Consider the following 23,220-nt stretch of genomic DNA (forward strand, 5'->3'; position numbering starts at 1 on the left):
TATTATCTTTGTGTATCATCACCACTGGTGGAAATGAAGTAAGTACAACTCAGGTCGTTTGTTTAAATACAATTACTCGTACTTGACTTAAGAATTTCTATTTAATGCCACTTATATACTTAAATTAGCTCCATGTTGACCAACTACATCATCGCAGTACCACTTACATATAATAGATCAATAATAATGATCCAATAATATGATGTTATAACACTGTCAGGGGCCATTCTCCATTATGCACTCTTTCTTCAACTTTATTCTTTTTAATCCTTTACTTTTGATACTTTGAGTATATTTTGTTGTTAATACTTTGATATTTGTACTTAAATACAATTTTAAATGTACTTTTACTTGTGATGGAGCATCCTTGGTGTGCTATTGGTACTTTTACTTCAGTAAATGATGTGAATACGTCTTCGATCAGTGACTGTAACTAGATTCTGATTGCTGCTTGGTCACATGTTTTCAATAACATCTCATTACATTATGTTTACAAGTCAATTCAGCTCTGAATAACACTGTGCCATCATTAGATACGAGGCACAACTGACTTTGGCTTGCAACAACAGAAATATACACACACGCTTTATCCACAATACACTTGTACATGATTTAGATGAAAATGAAAATAAGCGAAGGCGTCGTAGGTTCCAAAGCATCACACAAAAAGAACCTGTGACCATGAGCCAGAGGCTGATAACAGATTCCCACCAGCAGCAGCAGCAACCTCCGTGTAAACCTCCCAAGGAGCTTCATCAACAAAACCCTCTGTAAAGAGCTTTAACACTGATGAGTAAGTACTGAGAGAGGTGGCAGAGGCTGAAAATGTATCTTCAACTAAAAGAAATTCTACTTTCCACAAAAATGCAACACAGCAACAACATGTATTCAAGGCAACAGCCACAGCACGTAAACAACAAGAAGCACCAGGGGACGCCAGAACTTACTGGAAAGCGGTGAACATCTCCAGTTCATCATCATCGTCACACGGCTCCATCCTGCCAGCCGGACAGATGAAGGAATGAACGGGTGGAGAGAGTGGGATGGACGCCCCGGCCCCACTCACCACCAAAAGGCTCAGAGCGTCGGAGAAAGAGCTCCTGTCCCGCTCCCCGAGTCCAACTCCTCCACTAAAAAAATCTCTTTAAAAAAAATCCCCAAACTCAATTTTCTGTGTGTGTGTGTGTGTGCATATGTGTATATCTCAGTGTGTTCCTGTTTTTTTTTTTTTTTTCATTCCTAGCTTGGTGCCAAATGTTCCAGCTTAGCACCGCTGTGCAGCACCACTGGTGATGGATTTAGCCGGGGCATCTGGGCCAGCGGGGATAAACTCCATTCACACACACACACAAACACACACACACACACATATAAATGCATGGACACCAGCAGACACACGCACACACACATTGTCATGCTGTGTGAGATCGTGGGGGACAATGTAGAGAAAACCTCCCCTGCTCAGCATCATCAGAGAGATGACAAGATGTGTGATATACAGTATGTCGCGCACACACACACACACACACACACACACACACACATACATACATACACACACACACACACACACACACACACAGCTTGCACATGCGGCGGGTGGATCAATGCATGAACAGATGTGTGCCAACTTTAGAGCTGCCACTAAGCACAGACATCAGCAGCTGTACTTACAGTGTGCGTGTGTGTATCTCAGACACAAAGATGTCTGATGCCACAGAACAAGGATGTGTGTGTGACATATATTAGACATCTCATGTATATATGAGTGTGTGTCTGTGTCTGTGTTTGTGTGTGTGTGTGTGTGTGAGAATCGATGGTTGCGAAGCGATTCTCTCCAGACAGAGCAGACAGAGGTCAACTGTGCCTGAAGGTATACAGCAGGCAGCGAGAGATGAACACAACAATAATGTATATACAATAAGAGAAGCACACAGTGTAATAGTGCAGTCGCCCCTGTTGCCTGAATAGAGGAGATAAACAAAGAGTGGTGACAATAAAATCTGATTGGAATGAGTGAGAAAGAAAATTTATTCACACAGCATCAGATAGACTACCCCCTCCCTTTTTCTCTCTCTGTGTCTCAGTGAACTCAAAGTAAATGAAATTACTTAAACTGTAAAATCAACACTGTTTGATCAGTGTAGGGGTGCAGGCCTATAACACAGGCAGAGTAGGAGGGTCATCACTGATGCTCTTCACTCCCTCTGCCTCCAAATGTAGACAGATAAGATTTCAAGGGCACAGCTTGTGCAGACTTTAAAACATTTAAGGGCCGAAGCCAACTGTTTACGATTATTTTATTTTTTTATTTAATTTTTTCAGTCACTTGATGAATTATATTTTCTGCAAATAATATACCCCAACATTAACTTCAAGCATGGAGCTGCTTGGTGGAGAAATACCTTTATAGGACAGGATATTGAATCTCAGTCCATTCTTTGTACAAACCAATGTCTGTCTGCACTGAGGTAGCGAAAAGTGTCACATCAAAAACTGGTATTAAATGTTCAGTAAGATTCTTAGTCCTGTTAAATTATTCATTAATTGATATTTCTTAATCATATGTGGGAAGTTTGAACTTTTTTATTCAGGAAAAGTTTTCTATCTAACACTGAAACTGCTCATTGCAGTTTGACATGTTTTGTGAAATAAAAAGAGGTCAAAGCATGTTTGTACACCTGAAAGCAGGTGATTGTAAAGGTATCATAGTCAGATCCCAGTCAAATTAAAGTATATCGAGTTTACAAATCAGCCTGTAAAAGAACCACAATGTGCAATGTAAACCGAGTTTGATCAAACTCAGACCAGAAAAACTGATCATGACCCATATGTGAAAGGCTCAGTGCAGGTATGGTGTGCAAACAGCAGAGAAAACAGACCAGGAGAGTCGTTCAGTATCAATGCAGTATACGAGAAGGAAATGTGCAAGATCTTCTCTTCAGGCTGCAACAGTGTACGGTCCAGGTTTGAAAAAAAAGATGTGCAGCATTAACTGCTCAGGATCTAGATGAGTGCTCAAGAAGTTATATGGATCTTATCATCAAATTGTATTGATTGCCTGTAGCATAGCTGCTGAAATTTGTTTTTAAAGATGCTGTGTTGGCTTGCTGCAAATGCATTTCTAAAGTGATGTAAGAACTGTACGCTTTCTCCTGTCAAGCTCAACGGTGGGTTAAGAAATTTTTGAACGATGTGAGTGCGGAAATGTAGAGTTGTGGAGGTGACTTTAGCTGCATTTTCTGTTTAGGTGGAAGATGCTAGAAACACAGTCCCTGGTTAGCCTGCTCAAGGTGTTGCCTAATTCAATAAAACATCTGTGATAGCAAGCACCACTTAGATGAGCCAAGTGCTGGTGAGAAGAGCTGCCTGTCTGATAGTCTGGCAGATTTATCACTGTGTGGTCTGATGTCCTCTACAGCCATCCTCTGTGGGTGAATACATCATTCTTTTGACAGCTAAATTTGGTTTCTGTGCGTTGCAACATCAGTTTTCTTTGTATTACAAAATGCAAATGGCTGTTTCCCAATGACAAATGACAATCACAGGCAAATCAAACAGTTTGACCGTCCTTTGGAAAATTCCATATTTGTCTATTTGCAGAAATATGTGCAAGTCCTGCACATTTCAGTTCAGTGGAGGCAAGCTTCATTTGCTACCCCTGTGATGCCACCTGGCACTGACTCTTGGCCAAGACTATCTATAGCCATGTCTTCAGCGACGTGACTACTGATTTGTTCATGCCTGCGACCCCTGTGTGTCTAATTTCACGTACAGCATACTGAAATATCTGCTGGTATTGTGTCAATATGAAATATCAGACATCAGCCAGCCAGTGTTTTCCACTGCAGGTGTCTAGAGTCTCCTGCTTCACCATCACTACATGCAGCAGTCTGAAAAAAACCTATGTCTGTCCGAATTCAGCTCACTCACAAATAAATTCTATATTAAAAAGCATAATTGCTCAGACAATGACTCAGTAACTATGACAGTTAATGTTCAGCAAACGAATATGGGATTGAGGAATGAGAATAAGCTCCTAAAAGGCCTAAAAGCACCCACATACAGGTGTGTGTGCATGTGTGGGTGTGTGTGGGTGTGTGTGTTGCGCTGGAAATGACTCTTGGCCAAATGACTGGACCTCGGTCATGTCCATCTGGAGGCTTTGTAGGCTTTATATAACCCTATCTGTTTACTGAGAAAGGCAAGCAGAAGAGTCTCCTAAGTAAAGGCAATTTGTTTTTTTATCCACTTACTACAATGAGCTCTATTTTATGTAATACCAGAAGGGCACTCAGAGTGCAGACCTCTGCCAAGGCCAATGTCAAATAATATACATGAGACTTCAGAGAAAAAAAAAATCTAATTCATCGTAAATGATCTGAATCAACCCCAAAATGTAATGAATTCTTCCCTGGTCCATGCCTCATCCCTCCACCAAGTTCCATACAAATCCGTTCAATAATTTCTGCATAATCATGCTGAAAAACAAATAGACAGACACAAGTGAAAAGATAACCTCCTTGGAGGAAGCAATTATGTGGATTGTCATGGCAAACCAAGGGATGGGAGGGAGACAGGATGGCCGGACAGATGAGCGAATGAAACGGAGAACATAAGGAATGTAGATGGAGTGGAAAAATGAAGGGGAAGGAAGGAATAAAGAAATGGAGAGACGAAGGGAAGGAGGAGGATGTTGGTGATGACTCATCCTGCAAAATACACGATGATCAATTTCACTTGAAGGTGAACGGACCGTTAATTGGCTAAATACAATAACGTCACCCTGACTGAGAACAAAAGCAATAACTTGTGATCAGTTCTCAACATCTGTATCATTCACATCTGATTCACAGCTGAAAGAGATGATGGTGGATCTGATGCAACAGCCTGCTCACTCCAGAGGGCCAAAGGTCTTTACTGTTTCATTAAAAAGAGTATAGAGACTCATCCTGTTTAATGATGTCCTGTTTATCATTTATTATACAGCATGACTTCAGCCAGCAGCTGATCAGTAGAGAAACTCTTTTTGATAAATCCTACATGTATTGTCCCAATGAAAGCAAGTAATTAAATGTCAAGATGTCTCAGCTTGAGAGGCTCTAATTCTTGAGTTTGTATTCCACACTCATCCAGCTATGTTAACAAATTCAACTGGTGGTGCAAAGAGGGCACTACAACCAAAGGTCAGAATTTTAAACTCAAATGTGATGCATCAACAACCAATGGAGAGATGTAGACATCTCAGGACTGTGCTCTAATGTTAAAAAAGCACATGATTTTATTTCTATCTTGTTACTTTTAACTACTGTGGCTGGGCTGCTCACAGTCTGTCCATATCCTTATCTGGTTTATTAAACATCCAATGTGAGCAAAATCTGATTTTAATGCATCAAGACCTGCCACATATTGGTATAATGTAATAATGTAGTGTGACTGGATCAAGAAACCCATAGTGTTATCATTGCGTAACCATGTTCAAACATCGTAATGGTGTAACTGTACACTAATATAAAAGGAGCCAACTGTCCCAGAGGACCATTGCCTAATGCTAATCAGGTCATCAGAGTTTTTAAAGGCTCAACCTCTCTTCCTCTTTGACATCACTCCCTCTATTATCTCCACCTTACTGGTACTGTTCCTGCTGTGACTGACTGGAAATATTATCTCTGACTGCACTAGTGATACAATTTACAACACATAAGCACAGGATCTATAGTCACTTTTGACTATAAACCATTTATTTTAATCCAAATCAATGAATACACAAGTTATATCAGCTCTGAAAAGGCATATAAGCTAATTCTTAGATATAATGTTAAAAAGTACAGGTGGGCCTGCATTAATTTAGACTTTTTGGCCACTTGGAAATGGACGCAACAAGCTATAAACACCACACTGACATATCATCACCTCAAACAGTTGTTGCTGTGAATGTACTAGCAGTTGTCCATGCACACTTCTAGCAGACAGACAGTGCATTGACAATAGCTGGCTGTTGCAGCAGGAAACGTGATGATTGAGGAAAGCTGTAAGACTGAAAACAATGAGCTGAAAGATGCTATAACACTCTGTAGAGCTGAGAGGGACTGAAGAGTTGCTGATTCTGTATGGGTTTGTTATTATGACCGACGTCTTTCACACTGAATATAGTGAACTGATCCAGTGTGAACATAGAAATATAGATAAGCACAGCTTGAAGTTAAAATAGCATTTTGTAAGTTTGATTATCATATCTGATACCAGACAGCACATTAAATTACTACCACCATGAGGATAGACAATGATTCAAGAACAAAATTTTATGAACCCACTATTGTTAATGGCCAATGGCCTTGAATGAAACATAGTGAGTGACAAGTGTTCATTTTGTTTAATGTATATATGTGAGTTCAAGACTGCAGTTCACAGCCTCACAGTAAAGCCTGACTCTAAATCCTCTCAAATTTTATGACAGAACCACAGAGCTTGAAAGAAGTAGAAAATGCTGTTACTACAGTAAGATAAGTGGGAGGACTCCGATGAGAGTACCTCCACCCAACTGTGAAAATGTCTGTCTGCCACACAGTGTGCTTGCCTGGAGAGATACAAACAACTTTCTCCAAAATTCTCCAGAAGACTTATTTACAGCTTCTGCCCAGATGAAATGAGGCACTGCATGCAGTGAAACATGGAAACATACTGTGTATTATCTGTACTATAAATGCCATAAGTAGGTAGAATTGAGTAGATCCAGAATTTTGAGCAGGAAAGTCTAGAGTAATTCAGTAAAAAAAAAAGGCAACTTCTGATAGAAATGGAAAGAAATGACTACAGAAATAAAACAAAACCTCCCACACATGCAAAGCCGAATAAATTCACTCCACTCCACAGAGACATTACCGCAACCTGCACCTTCTCCGCACAGTTAACTGTACTCTCGCTGCAATCAACAAATCTCATCATTACATCACATGGACGCAGAGGATGAGATGTAAATACTATATCTTATCTTACCTCATGACTCAGTTTGCCATCCTGCTGCGTCTCACTGCCTCTCTGACTGTATCCTAATCCTCAGGCTACCACCGGCAAGGGGGCAGGCTTCAACAAAAACAAACACCACAACTGCAGCAAAATTACTTCATGTTTGGGTCAGTGGGGGTGGGGTAACAGAGGGGAAAAAAAAAAGTTAGTAGTTGTGAAGCTGCTGTGATACCAGAAAGTGGAGGAGAGAAACAAAAAGAGAACAAAGAGAAACTGGACAAAGCTGGGAGTATAGGGCAGAAGGCCCTAAAGAAGGGATATAGGGTCAGGTGACTCAGCAGCAAGCGGAAAAATCATTCAATCTCTTTATCTGCTTTTTTTTCCATTCTTTACATCTCTGTAGCTCTCTCGCTCTGTGGTATGATCTCTTAAAGCTGCCTCTCTTTTTTTCTCACCCTCCCTCCCACTCTGTCTTAACATCTGGGGATCTGATTTTTAGTTGTGTTCAGAAATAAATCTACCCAGCAATTGCTAAAAAAAAAAAGTGACAGAAACAGTCATTTACATTCAGAAATGGTAATTATATCTTTTTTTTATTCTCAAATGAGGGATCCCATCTTCTTCCAGATGGTCCAATCATCACTAAGCTTCCCTTAGTGCACTAGCCAATAGGGTTTAAGCGCACTGACCGCTGTAACCTTTTTAGACTTTAAATACGGCACAAGAACATTAACTGTTTCCTTGCACATTATTGAGACGGGGATCAGCACAAGGAGAAAAGATTGCAAAAAGGGAAAGTTGGGCAAAAAGACCTGGGTGAGGAGGAGGAAGAGTGGAGTTTACTTAAAGTAACAGTTTGACATTTTGCTAAACACACTCATTCTCATTCTTGCACCGTTAGCTGACAAAGTCGATACCACTCTCATGTTGGTTCATTAAGTGTGGAGCTGGAGCCAGGAGGCGTTTAGCTTAGCATAAAGGCTGGAAGTAGAGGGGGAAACAGCTAGCACGACTTGCTCCAAGGTGAAAAAATGTGTTTGAACTCTTTCATAGTTACATTACAGTGTTGCAATAAGAACATGATATACTGCGGAGACAACAACGCTTGAGGAAGCTGCTGTGCCTAGCTGTTGTAACAAATAGTTCCAGCACAGGACTTGTAAAAGTAAAAATAGTTGTTTTTACATGTCTGTTTTTGTGCTGATCTAACAAGGTGGTAGAGGGTACATTTCTTTAACTTCAGACACAGCCAGGCTAGCTGTTTTCCTCTTCTACACTTTAAGCCAAGCTAAGCAAATTTCCTGTAGGCTCAAGCTTCATATTTAGCAAATAGACATGAAAGTAATATACATCATCTCATCTAACTATCTGCAAAAAAATGAAAAGCAGATGAGTGTATTTCCCAAATGGTTGAACTTTTCTTTGAAAGTGGAAGTTTTAGCAAAATCAGAAAAATCAAACAACAAAAAACATAAAAAATAATGTTTTTTTACAAGATAAAACCAAAATAAAATACCTGTCTATGTACAATATATTTTATATATAATGCATACATTTATGTATGCCTTATGTCCAAGAACAACCGTGCATTGCAAAATGTTATTGGTCTCAAAAAGATTTACATTCTTAGACTTCACAAACCTGAATGTGAAAATGTTTAACGATACAAAAAAAAAAAGTCTTGCAGACATTTGCCATTTCTCTTCAGCCATTCCATTTCAAAGATGGATATCAAGCTACTGACAGAGGAAAAGGTGCAAAATGCATTTATGTTCCTCAGATGGCTTTGAAATATTCCTCAGGCAAAGTTTAATCAGCCTTCATGTAAAGTTACAGAAACAGTCCACAGGGAATTAGGGGTCATTTAAAGACACGGGGAGAGTGTCTGCCAGTGAGTGTGTTCAGACTTTCGTCTGCCTGTGGAAGGGTAATTATATATATATATCAGGGCATGGAGAATGATGGAGAGTGGACAGAAAGGCAGAAATACGAAGGGGAAAGAGAAAAAAAGAAAGGCTTGACGAACAACACCCCTGGTTTTCCCACTTGCCTGAGATTCTCTGTAGAATTGAAGAGGAGAGGTGATTTACTGTCTCTCTCTAAACTAATGCAGGGTTTGCTTTATCCACTCTCACAGTCCTACAATTGGGAATCCAACTCCCATTACAGAAACACTCATGATTAAAACCAGATGATAGCGATAATCATCACCACTGTGGGCTGAAAGCAAAGTTTCAGTGAGCACACTTGCATTCATGTGCTATTGGTAGAGATCTTTTATCCACTTCTCTCCCATCCTTTCTAAAGAGGTTGGTGATATTGTTCTCAACCAGAAGTAGAAGTAGAACAATCCTTGCCATCAGCGACAAAACTTTTTTTTTGAGGGCTCAAATGATCAGACAGATTTACCAGGATGTCAAAGGAATGCCATCACAAGCTCAAGAGGTACGCAGAACCACATATTAATATTGCAGACTGAAAACATACTGATTAGACCTTGTGTTTGTATCAAAGCACTCATCATATTATACTGCAGTCTACAGGATCAGTGTAATACATGACACAGAAATTATGAATGGGCTACCATGATTACAGGTCAGACCCAAGGTGGCATATTTAAAGCTGATTGCATGATTAGGGAAAGCTTGTTCCCTTGCCTTGATTAAATTTGAATCTAATACACACAGTCATGCATGCATCTCAGCACAGGAGTCGCATGACATGAGCAGCCATGTTGATGTCTTTTTACTTAAGTCCAGAAATATCTCAACAATCACTGGATGGATAAATGTGAAATTTGGTACTTTGATGGTGCCCAGAGGATGACTCGTACTGACTTTGGTAATCCCCTGACTTTTCCTCTAGCACCAGCATGAGGTTGACATGAAATATTTGAGATGGACCCATAATTTTTTTGCAGATATTCAGGGTCTTAAAAGAATGAATACTAATTACTTTGGTGATCCCATGCCATGTCAAATTTAGCCTTGTATTTACAACACAGAATGACAAGATTTGACATAGACACTAATCTAATGACTTTAGTGATCCCAACCTTTTAGCACCACCATCAATTCAAACTTCCAAGTTGTCTAATACTTTAAAATCAAAGGTATTTAAAACCAGTCAACCTCAGCTGTATTTTGTGTTTAATGCTAATTAGCTAAACTAGCATGCTGACTATGGTAAATATTCCCTGCAATTTATTTTACCAGTTTTTGGTTAGAGCAATTATGAAAATTACACAAAAAACTAACAATTCTGTTTTATGCAAACAACCACACTATATCTGCAAGATAATCATTTTGTCTGACCAAATTCCTATTTCTCACCGGTAGATTGCACATGACCCTGTTTCTCTCGCTTACCTTCACCTGGTCCCTGATGAATGCTCAAGTTATGACAATGATGTACTCACTCATCATTTCCAAGAAATGAAGTCTCCCTCCATGCAATCTTCCTGGTGCGCACTTCAGAGCTGACCTTTGGGCGCTGGTCCTCGAACAGTTTACAGCCACTGTGAGCTGTCACTGGACTCAAGATTTGGTCAGAGCTGACTGATGTGAGGTCAGTACTAAGGTCAAATGATGTCCAAGAAGAATCAGTGGAGAGAGACGGGCTGGTGTCCACCTTCTCCTCTTGCAATCCATCTCCTATGTCCATGGTGCAAGAATGAAAATGCCAGAGTGGGATGATGGAAGGTAAGAAACAAGTGGATGAAGTTGAGTGACAAAGAGAAAAAATTACAGACTTTGATGAGGATGAATGCATCGAAGGATGTCTTGATAAGGCAAAAGCTTGGAGTGGATGAAAAGAGGAATGGAAGCAGAAAACCCTCCCGAATTAGATGAATGAATGGAAGGAGACCTGTCTGCACACTCCTACTGGCCAAAGGCTTCAAATTCTTTCTCTCTTCTGCCTCAGCAAAGTACTCAAGAGTGAGGAGAGGAATGGAAAGACAAAAGACCAATCAGAGGGTGTATTAGACAAAAGAGATGGTGATATGGATGTCAGGCCAGAAAAAAAACCCCTCGGGGACCTGAAAAGAAGTGAGACATGGAGCCTGGAGAGTGGGATGGAAAGATAGGACTGCACCTGCTGCAGATGGAAGGGCTGAACACTTACAAAGCAAGCGACAGAATCAGGTGAAAGGTGCGGGCAGCAGCACTTACAAGGCGATAGCTCACATCTCATTACATCTCATCCCATCCCATCCCACCCCCCCCCCCCCAAAACGATTGAATCATGTGGTAAGTGGAAAGAGACTGCACGGGACGGGAAATCGATTAGAGATGCATGGAGAGGCTTGAACCGGTGGCTTCTGTGGTTACATGATAGCACCAGGCAAGAGAGTGCTGTCTTGGGTTGCACTGATAAACGGTTCATTACAAGAAGTCTGACCCAGTCCAAATACAATTAAGGTTCACCACTAAAACCCATTAGAACCCTGATATGGGGAGGCCAGGTTAGCCAGCCTCCCATAGGTACACTGGAAATAGACTAAGACCATAGTTCTGCAGACAATAAAGACACAGTATGGAGGTATAGAAGAAGACATATTCAAGTGTTTGCTTGTATTACAACAGAAGCTGAGCTGATAAATCAGATTTATAATGTATGACTTCAGAGGAGTCAGGCCTGCCGCATGTCTGGGTTAAGTAGCTTTAGGCAAGGCAAAAGACATAGAATGTTAAACTATTTCTGTAAGACAACTGCTGCAACAGTTACACGTCAGGCTTGGTTCCAATTTCATGACATATCTTCCAAAGTTTCTTCTTTAGGATTATAGTTCATCAATTTGTCTGACCCCAAACTTTTTAACTCCACTAAAAGGTTACCAATGAAGTATGACAATGTTTTAGATACAGCTGTGACCCTGTGAAAAAAAATGGCACATAACTTAGCCCACTTTGTCTTGTCTTTGTCCCGTCTTTCAGTCCCACAGCTCAGTCTTTAATGTTCCAAAAGTACCTGATTTGGAACAACCCATCAAACTCTCGTCACGGCCAAAAACTTGTCCGCCTCTGCTTAGAACAAACAACAGAAGACTCCCATCCATCTTCTGCAGACAAGTGTACATTGACTAGATCAAAATTTCAACTTGTCCACAAATGCTCACCAGGGCAACAGTAGCAGTATCTTAACACATCAGTGACAAATCTGTCCTGTCACTTTGGCTTTTATTCTGGCAGCTTTTATAACCTTTGATTAAAGGGTGTTGGAGTAGTGGCAGGTTTTCATATAAATGAGAATCACAAGATTCAATATGGATTGCTTTTAAGCAGTTGAAACATAAACAAAGGAGCCACACTGCCAAGGACAGTGGATTCAAAATGTCAAGGTGTGGCAACAGGGTTTAAGTTTTAATCAGCTATAGGCCAGTGACAGGAAAGGTCAAGATGGCCAATAAAAGGCCCATCTCTACATTTAATTCATCCTCAGAGTAAGAACTATGAAGGCAAGAAAAGGCGCAAGAACGAGCAGGTATCAATGGACACATTAAAAAAAACAGACATGCGCAAAGGTGACTGAGGCAGTACAGTATCATGCAAACACATTCAAAATGTATCATGTTTGTATACATGTAAATAAGCTGACAAGTTTTAGAAAAAGTCTTTATTTAGTTATCGTCTCTACACATTGAAGACGATAAGGACAAAAGGAAACGATTGCAAAACAATAGAAAAGTGAACAGGCTATGCAAACCAACTGGAAACATAGAAAACACTGTAATAAACCTATAAGTGTGTTACAATCTTATGTGACACTGTATCTACAAATATATTTGTTCAAGAAATAGCTGATTCAAGCTAAGTGTGTAGTATTGGGTCTTGTCAAGTATTTTATAACCAGTTTAACAAACATGTGAACAAAGTGATTCAGTGGTGTGCGAAGAAAATAAATAACATATTGATCCAACAGGTGTTTGTATTTACAATGTCATGACGAGTAATAACAATGATCACTGTCGCTGCATTTACACATATTTCATAGTATTTGTTGAATTATTTCTTATAAAATACTTAGCAAACAGCTTCAGTCATTATGGTGTGAATCACATAAAAGCAACTTTGTGTGGACACATTTCAGCAATTGTCTAATCTTTGTGATACTCATTGAACTGAGCTGGTCCAAAATAATCTTTAACTGCAAACACTAACAGCCTCTGGTCTTAAACTGTGTATAGACAATAGCTTCAGAACAAGATCTTTATTATCAGACACATGGCTGTGTTATTTTGTACACAGCACCTATTGTCTGTTTCATCTTCCACCATTGCAACTTAGGGAAAACAGTGGGAGGAACAGGCAGAACAAAGTCAAAATTAAAAGTTCAGACATTTATCAGACATGCACAGGAAAACATCAAAAGCAAGACAAAGCAAGAAAGACAAAAATCTCTATGGACACTATGAGGAGACTACACAACAAAAAAGTGTCATTGTAAAGACATACTAGACATTCCAAGTTTTTTTAAGAGTCCGCAAATTAAAATTGCTCAGCAAAAGCAGCAAAGCTTCTCCAGGACAGGAGCACGTCCCACTGTGGCTTCAGAAGATTCATTTCCAGAGGAGGATAACTGGCAGCACTGCACGGGAAGCACTATCAGCAAGTCCCTACATTCAGAGGGGCCAAGCTTCCAAACAGGTAAAACGGCATACAATGCGCCAAAGAGTATCCAAAATGAGTTTGTTAGGCAGGCAGAACAAGAACACAGGGCTTTTCACTCTGTGTCCCTTTCATGAACACGCCACAATATTCCAAAACTGTGGCTATGAAGAGGAGCAAAGTCACAGTAGGAGGAAAAAAGAGCTTTGCTAAATAGCAGTGATTGTGTCTGCTTCCACATCTGTGTGATTCAAAACTGTTTTCTTTTGGCCAGCCTCCAATATCTGAGAGGCTAGACAACTTTACAGCCTTAGCCTGGTCCCAGGAGGTGTAGGCCAGGTAACAAAAAAACAGATGACAATGAGGAAAGGCTTGGAAATGGAGGCTCAGTAGTAGCTGCCTGCTAACAATGAAATCATCCATGGGGCAACACACAGCACTCGACATGCCTTGGAGCAGTACACTGAAGCAAAGCGTCACAGGGTGGCTTCACATGCACTACAGTACCACAAATAGAGCACAGGTGAGGGTTAGTGGCATGGTAGAAGCGACTGGTTCCACAAGGCAACAGGAGGAAAACTAATGTTAGGCCTAGTGGAGAACAAAGGGAGGTCCACGAAAGCACAATGCAGCTCAACTCCAGAGAAAGCAGCTATTATCCCTCTGCACATGAGCCCAGACAGGTCAGTCTTGGCAAGCTGAATGGTTAGTTCAGGGAAAAGGCAGCAAGGGAAGGAAACACAATAGCCAGTGTCTCCTTCAGTAAACTGGTCTCGGTTGTTTCATGCTGTAGTGGGCCTCTGATGCAGACACATATGCAGACTCAGGAAAAAAATCCTCATGGAACTCTGCCAGAAACCTGAGAGAGAGGATGGGAAAAGCAAGTACAAGAGAAGGAGATCTAGTGAGGTTGTTTTACACCAACGATGTTCAGCAGCTCTTTATTCACATTAAACATTCAACATAAGCTGTTTGTCAGATGACAAACAGCATGGGCACGAAAGGCTTACATGAAGCAAAAAGCAATGACAGGAAATCATTTCAAAAGTCACATCCTAGTTCATTTCTGGTTTTCCTAGATATCCCTGGCTCATTCCACATAAATCCTAGACCCTTTGCCCTCTGCCTGTGGGTATACATGTCAGAGACAAAGCCCCCTCATCCATATACTACCACCAGAGAACCAATCACTATAGCAGAGAGACTGAGAACATGAGAATGACAGACCAAAAGTCAGAGAGGGAAAGAGTGAAAAATCAACCCCCTCCTCCCATCTAATCAGTAGCGGGGAAAACTAATCCGGAATCTTCTTAGTATCCGCTACTCGGCCAAATCCTCTAAATCTTGCCATCTCATCTTAGCTCCACCGGCCTTCCTAATCTCAATGCAAACAAATTATCCTCATCAGAGGAGAACTTAAGAATGCTTCAACAACGAATATCAAACAAGACAACCTGATGGGACAATAAAGGAAATATGTGAGTACCACATAGCGAGTAAACTCAAGAGAAACAAAAGCTGGTTTAAAGAAATTAAATTTATGTAAGCCAATTCTTCACTACAAACAAAAAAGCTGATTCAAATAGATTCATTACAAGGCACTAAAAAAGGATCAACATATTATCTTTTAATCAGAAAATATTTTTTTGGCTCTTTGGTGCCAGAAATTCAGGCTTGTGCTAATCTTTATTGCTGTTAGAACAGTAATAACACAAGGCAAGCCGCTTTAGGCATACACATTGTAAATCAGCATAACGTGTGCGTACACATGTGCACACACACTCACACTTAATCATAATCATTCTTGCAGAGAAAGGGAGAGTGAGAGATCAACTGTGGCCAAATCCCAGAATGCATTGCACTTCAGTCTCCGCCACATCAATCAGTTTTTGCCCGCTCGGCACAATCTGCCACAAGGCTGAATTCAGAGTAAAAAGCATGAAGGCGTTCCCAAAAGACACCAGCATTTTAGTTTGTGTCCAGTGTCCTGCAGAGTCTCCAACACGGTGAACATATTAATTAGTCACTGGGAAAAAATGGGAGTGTTTCCTGTACTGAGTACTATCAATCCTGTCTTAACGACTTATAGTTCATCACAGAGCTAGAGAGGAGATTGAAACTGCAAAAGTAATTTACTTTTAAGCACTTCACTCTTTGCATCCAATTCCACAATTCTGCAGAATAATGCTCTATGAAAAGAGATACACCAGTGATTTGCAGTCCAGTTCCACTGAAGTGAATTAAAAGGACTTTCCACTCATGTTTCCCCTACAACTGAAGACAATGCACGAGATGCTGTGCCAAGATGAGCCGCTAATGCTGCTGAAAATAAAGGAAGAGTTCTCAGTATTTTGTTTTGCACAGTGTTAAGGTCACTTGTTGCAAATGCCTTTTAAAAGCCCTTCTATCCTGCTGTGAGAAAAATCTGGTGAAGTTGATGCACCACATACTAAGTTGAATGCTGTAATCCTTTCATACAGCACAGCACTCTCCTCCCACAAACTGACAAGAACACCAGCTCTGGCTATTTTCAGAAGACCACCTCAAGATCTTTGTGGCACCAAGTACAGAGCTCCAGTTTATTTATTTATTTATATACTTTTCTGGTTGAGTAGTGAAGAGAGGCAGTTATGGCTCAGGTTTGTCCCTGTGCCCACTCCATGGTGCGTTCAAGTGTTGCTCCATAGCACTGCTTGGTGGCAGAAAGCAGTACTGCGAGGGTTTGATTAGAGAATGAGAGGACCTAAATCCCCCCAGGTTTGGGACCGGCTGAACTGAAGATCGCTAGGGAGGATTTAAAGATTAGACTCCCGTGCTTGTGTAACGCCCACTCATCTCCCTCCCTCTAACACATGCTCTTTCTCACTCCATTCCCCCCTCCCCTCCACTCCTATGTTCTCATTTACTTACTCTTTCTTGACTTTTTGTTTTGGTGTCTTTGGGTTATTTTGGTGTGTTGATAATTTCCGGACAATCGCTATTTCTGCCTTTTAATGAATTCAACTGCGGTCCTCCTCCTTTTTTATCTAAGACTTTTACTCTGCTTCTGTGAAGCACACGACCACACACATCAGTGCATTAGGATACTGTACATAAGGCACAAAACTGATTTGTCAAGGGTGCACTGATAGCTTCCAGGTTCATCCCCACTCTGCTTGTGAAATGAGAACTTCTGGCAGCTCAACCCTGGCAGTTGCTATTGCACTTTAATGCTTAGGTAGGTCAAACCTTGGTTAATGAACCGTGCAGGTTATTAGCAAGGTGCATTTTAACTCAAAGTGCCTCACATTAAATGTCCCGTTAATTCTTTGCAGTGCTCCATCTTTTTAATGATTTATCCTCGGATGAAATTATACATGATGTCACACAGTGTCTGTCCACCTGATAGCACAATCTCTTTTTTCAAGAAGGGGTGAGATTTCCATTATATGCTTGAATGTTTCTGTGAAGAAACAGATTTTTTAGGCCTGAGTGAGTCTAAGACTGTGAATAAACTTGAAACCCATACTATGTCTCCTTAACCCACTTTAATTACACTGTTTCTGTCCCTCTCTTGATTTGTAGAGCACTTACCTCTGAGACTCACCTCTAAATGCATAAAGGTACTGAGCAGTTACCTGAGAAAGAGTTCCAAATGTTTGACCAGGGCTCGGAGATTCCTCTCTGGGATCTGCATCTTTCCCAGGATCTCAGGAAGCTTCACTGAAAGAAAACACAACGAGCAGGGAAATAATGAAGTTGCACAAAGGGAGAAAAATATTGCAATCAAAATCACAAATTTACTGCTAAATCTCCCCTTTCACCACAACCAAACCAATGAAATCATGTCTAACAAGTGAATTAGTGACAGTTAAATGATCTGTGACACCAACCAAAAAGCCGCAAGAGGTGCTGGGATCCGTACAGGTAGGAAGGTGGTGGAGGCTGGTCATTCAGAGGGTAGTTATCAGGAGTCAGCTTCCAGCTTAGGACCTGGTCGACAGAGCAAAGGAAAAAAACATCAGATTTCACTGCAGATTGGATGGATTGGCAAATTCCGACAGTAAATATTCACCATTTCCAAACAAACACAGTTCTGACATAATAACAGTTAACAGTCATGATTAATGTTCAATGTGTTTCCTGTAAATGTGAACATGACATGGCAATCCCTTGGTCCCATGTGATCCAGACTGTCTCATACACAGTTGTGTTATTGGGTCAGACTATTTCAGTTCATAAATTAAATACATTCTCTCCCTGCATTGATGCAGCCCACTTATATAACTGTTCTAGTGTCCTTGAGCAAGATATATTCCCCATTTCAGGTTATAGTACGCTATACACACAGTTGCATCACCTCATTAAGCTCATTGTTTCTCCGGCTCTCCAGGCCATAGAACGGCCCACTTCGCTCTTTGCTTGGCGTCAAGGGCAACGGGGAAGATGAGCCACTGTGCACTGGGGTTTCTGGGTAAATAGGAAGAACAGAGGAAAAACAGCACTTTTACAACAACTTTCCTGTTATGTCGCTTATCACTGTTAGAAAATGGTTAACAAGATAAACCAATGACAGCAAAAATGAATGCAGGCAATAAAAAGTTTTGAGAGGTCAAATTTAGAGGGGATCAGTGTGAGAGGAAATAAGCAGGATAGCACCTTCTACTGGGCAGAACTGGTTATTACAAACACAAGTTGTGAAAATGATGAATCTAAATGTTTGCATGACATGCACTTTTTTCATAAGGACCTCATTAGGAAAATAGTCCTGCCTCACTGCTTACACCTTGACTTGTCAAACTACTAGTACTAGTGATGGAACAGAGCCATTCTTTATGTTGTTAATTACATTACATTTGAATGTGTGTGCAACAAATTAAACATCATGTAAACAGTACTCGGTCATTGAAAGGGCTGACCTTCAGAGACTCCAGAAATCAGCATGGCACAACAACCCTTTTAAAAGCTTGACAGAAATCCTGTCTTATTTAGATAAGGTTGATGTAATGTCATGTGAACAGAGTTATTCACTTTCCTGAACAGAACTGCTGTTGTGTCATTTTTTTAATGCAGTGTCCACTTACTTCTGTCGAGGTTGAGGAAGAACTTGGGCTGGGATGAGGTGTCGACCAAACGCCGTTTGAGCTGTGGGGATGCTGTGGCACTGCCTCCACCTGGATCATTACATACATTACATCTCACAAGTGTAATCAGTGCTTCCATATGCTTTGCAAAGATCACAAATGAATATGAAATCATACAATAATAGATCAAATCTCTTTATATACAATGTATTTATATGTACAGTTTCAAAACTGCACCATTTCCTGTAATAGCGGATTACCTCCACTGCTTCCTTCAGCCGGTCGGTCACCTCCAGACGTGTTCCTGGTGGAGCGTCTGAGTGACTGGGACTGGTATGAGATACAGTCCATGTCAGGGTGGCGCCGGCGCTTTGGGGTAGGGGCTGGGGCGGTGGGTGTGGTGGCAGAGATGTCGCTCAGTGCTGGCTGGCTGTCTGTGGACTGAGGTGTTGGGGGGTTGTGTCCCAAAGGGCTTGGGCTGCGCTCTCGTTGGGTGCTTCAGAGACAGAGAAAAACCTTTATGGCTTAATGAAAGAGCACAAATGTAGTATATTACAGGCAAGCAGTGGCGTCTGTTACATATGTCCTGATTTATCGTGGCACACTTACTTGCTGGAGCAGGGGGAGCTTTCATTCATGGCCAGAAAGAGCCTGGAGGAGCTGACCTTTTTGAACTGAGCTTGTTCACAGGGGTAGAGGAGGATCATGGGTAAAGTGAAGTCAAACGTGATCCTCAGGCCATCAACCATTTCCTTACACAGCTCCTCACTTAATACAGGGAAAATTACGCACAGTTAGTGAATTTGCATAATCGTATATATACATGGAATATAGACATAAAGATTACCACAATACAAATATTGGGAGAGAAGATGATAAATGATATTCAGTTATTGCCTTGACCAACATGTTTCCATCGTGCTGTTTTACATAGACTCACCTCTTCTCTGGGGGGACTGGCTGTGGGCTGCTGCTCTGTGTCGTGCTCTGCTGCCGCCTGTACCTCTCATTGGCCATGAATGCTTTGTTGATAGCAAAGTGTTTCACGTAGGACTCCAGGATGTGCACAACATTCGTCTGACAGGGAACCATCACCAGCTGGGAGAGAAAAGGATGGTCAAGCCTCAAGCCTATGTCATGTAAGCAAGCGTCATTATCTACCAGAAGCACCAGCATCAAACTAATCAAACTTAAACCTATCTATAATTTAGTCTTGAAGACAATTATGATCCATATTGACAATTAAAGGAATCAACATGATTGTACTGTAGACAAATTTAAAATTGCTACATCATGTGTAGCATTGCTTACTATCTGCTGCATGTACCTTTTTCCTCTTGTTGATGTAGAAACAGTCATCCTCCAGTTTCTTCTTCAGAATATCGGGGATGCTGATGTCAACATGGACAATCTTCTCCTCACATTCCCTCTTCACGTTAATGTCTGGTTCAACCCTCTGAAACGAGCAGGATGGAAACAGTCAGGCAAAGAGGGTGCAGTTTTCTGTGGACAGTCGTGCTGGCTTCATCATTTTGGGGTCTATCAGCCAATTTCCACAACAATGTTGGTTAAGCAAGCTGATGACAGTAAAGATCTGAGATATGTTTAACCTGCAAGGCCACAGGTGTACTATGAGTTTACTATGAATGGACATTACACGAGGGGGAGGGGATTAAGGTTATTTCTGATAGCACTCATTGCCAGCTGGTCTTAATCTAGGGTTCAACTAAAGTGTCATTTTTGGTTTGTAACTGATCCACCATTTTGTTGATATCCTCAGAGAAGGTGCTGTCCCCGCTATTTGAAGATTCAGGGTCGGAATCGTCCCCGTCACTGCTCTCTGAAGATGAAATCAAACCTGAAGACAGAAAAATGCAGACAGATTAATCTGATTGCTGAGGGAGACTGGGAACAAGAGACAAAGATAGAGAGAGATTTCTCACATGCGTCATCACTGTCGTCCTCCTTAGGGAGAGTCTTCAGAGAAGATTTAGTACCAGACTGACGACGACGCCTCTTCGCCCATCCCTTTCTCTTCCTACCACAAGGACAGGAAACAAACCACACACCATCTGTATCGCACTTGTCCATAGATATGACAAACAAAAGAAAAGGTTATATTAAAAGCTTGTGGATACAAGTCAGAGGCCAACGTACAGTGCACCTCACTTGTAGTTTCAGCGTCAGGTCTAATATGTATGTAAAGTGACAGCATGTGGCCTATCTGAAATCTTTAAAGAATGACGATTGTTATGATAAATGATATCTTAACTTTCAAGACTGGATTTTTGAATATAATATGAACTTACATGCGACCTAGAGCTTTGCGAGCCAGTTTACGTTGCAATTTACGGTTTTCCTCAGTGTCCCTTAGGACATGATCCTCTGCAGCCCAACGATCCCAGCTACAAAAAACACAGACATTGAAACCACAAAAATAAAAGAAGGCATGACTTGACAGCAGTGGTTTTAAGCTCCATCATTACACAGCTTGATGAGCATTAGATTTTGCAACAATACACACTACAATGAGTAGGAGACATTTAAGTAAACAGGTAACAGTACATGATTTGCTCATGTAACAACTGTTAATAAAAGAAAGCCAACTTAATGTTACCTTCTGTTCCAACCGTTGAAGTGAATCAGGTACTTTGGGATTCTTCTTCCATGTTCGTCTGTACCTATTAAGACATCAATGACCTGTAATGTGAACACACAGCAGTAAGTATAATCTTACCTTTAGCTCCACAGCTTTGAAGGACAGTGCTTCTACCCACAATTCAGCTGGTGTCACTCAAAACACTTAAGTTAGAGGCGAAATGTATATTTACTCAAATACTTTATTTTATCATAATTTATTTAGAATTTGAGCATTTCCAGGCTCAGTACTTGTAGTCCCTGACATTTCAAAGGAACATCTTGTACTTTTTAACCGCACTATATTTTATCCTGCCTTTGCAAATCAACAAATATGTAAAGTGGAAACAAAATAGTAAATCAATCATTATCTGCATGAAATATGAAATTTAAATTTCACAACACTATGTCACTTTTAGATCAGCTACGTGGCTAAAATTGTGCTCATCGGTTTATTTTGACAACAGCATTGACCATCTTGTTTTTTTTTTTTACTTTCAGTGGCTACATTTAGCTGCAATAAATGTCGAATTCAGGACTCATAATTGTCAATTAGCATCCATTTTTTATTATTGCTACTTAAGTAAAAGACCTGAAGTTTCTTACAACATTGCAACATGCAGTTTATCAACAGTTAATGCCAACTGTTAGCTAGCCTAAGTTAGCAAAAGCCGAGGTAGAATGCGTTGTTATATTCCCTGAATTGCTCTATATTAGCGTTAGCTAGCTAGCTAGCTAACTAGCCAGCTAAAACAACATTGCGCACTTAAAACAATGCTCACACTGGGCTGGAGCATTTCTGTTCGTTGAAAACGAAGCCACGTTATGCTCTTAGGTTGCATGCAGTTGTAATAAAATAGCTAATGAGCGATAACGGGTGCATGACAGTGGTCAGTGTTGCCTGAGTTAGCAGGGGAGATGTGTTGGTGCGTTTGTTTATTAGGTGTTGACATTAAACTGCTTTGGGTGATCGCCACCCAGCTTCAAGTAACGTTACTTTACTGTTTTATAAAATGTCTTTCACGTTTTCTTTAATGATATTAGTGCATTGGTAATAGTGATGGATGTGTTAAGCTCCTCCTGTAGCCTCCTTTGAAATTAACATAACAGCTACAAAATATCACACTTGCCTTTAACTTATTACTTAAATCACACGTTTAAAAAACAAACGTACAACCAAACGCACCCGGAAACCATGCAAGAAACCACAACCGCTAGCGTTAGATGAGCAGCTAATGTTATTTTCTGAGGCCTAAGTAGCCTTTAAAGTCGACACACAAATCACACACCTGACAGAAACAACCCCGCTTTTCCACGATAAATTATTCTTTTATACAAAGTCGAAACACCGAGGGGTTACTTTAGCTCGCATTAAACGTTACCTTAGCGTCATACAACACTTTAGCCTTGGTCGGGTCGGGTTCAAAGCACAGGACTCTTTCTCCTTTGTGAAATTGATATTTAATTCCCCGCGAATTCATTTGTTCATGGCGACGTGTGGGAGAGGAGGCATCGATCTGGACCCTATAAACTCCTTAACCCTTTCCTTGCCAAACACTTTTTTTTTTTTCGTGAGGGGTCTCCCACCAAACCAGACTGTGGAAGGATGGCGCTGTTGTGGGACAAATCCAGCTGCCTTCACTGACTCCTCGTAATTTCCATGCGAGATTTCCATTACCACGTTATTTCCACCCATAGTAGATCGTCCATGCTTCTGAGATCGCACAGGTAAGTTTTAGTCTGTGAATTATCACAGTTTCAGCCATTGGATGCATTAGGCTACACATTGTAAAAGTCTACAATATTTAAAGAATTCATCAAAACTTCATTTTTTACGTGAGAATACAGAGCAAAGTAAGAATTCGAGGATGCTGCAGTTCAGGAGGAAGGATCCCATTCTTACGCGGTATTGGAACATATCTGTATAATATATTCTCAATCATATA

At 40.8% G+C, this 23,220-nt stretch overlaps 1 protein-coding gene across 1 annotated transcript; it reads right to left on the reverse strand.

Moving 5' to 3' along the window:
• Positions 1 to 12,567: 12,567 nt before the first annotated feature.
• Positions 12,568 to 22,905, reverse strand: LOC139609917 (MSL complex subunit 3-like). The gene is made up of 14 exons (XM_071464975.1): positions 22,657 to 22,905; positions 21,255 to 21,337; positions 20,947 to 21,042; positions 20,581 to 20,675; positions 20,398 to 20,495; positions 19,965 to 20,093; positions 19,578 to 19,735; positions 19,247 to 19,405; positions 18,898 to 19,133; positions 18,638 to 18,727; positions 17,914 to 18,023; positions 17,447 to 17,546; positions 17,192 to 17,276; positions 12,568 to 14,433 (listed from the first exon to the last, which is right to left on the reverse strand). Exons 1-14 carry the CDS (start codon positions 22,753 to 22,755, stop codon positions 14,334 to 14,336), a joined length of 1,638 nt encoding a protein of 545 aa, XP_071321076.1. The 5' UTR covers positions 22,756 to 22,905; the 3' UTR covers positions 12,568 to 14,333.
• Positions 22,906 to 23,220: the final 315 nt, after the last annotated feature.

This window comes from Trachinotus anak, unplaced genomic scaffold (genome assembly GCF_046630095.1).
Source record: "Trachinotus anak isolate AG129_WGS33_773 ecotype Australia unplaced genomic scaffold, CSIRO_AGI_Tana_v1 ptg000026l, whole genome shotgun sequence".
Taxonomy (NCBI): domain Eukaryota; kingdom Metazoa; phylum Chordata; class Actinopteri; order Carangiformes; family Carangidae; genus Trachinotus; species Trachinotus anak.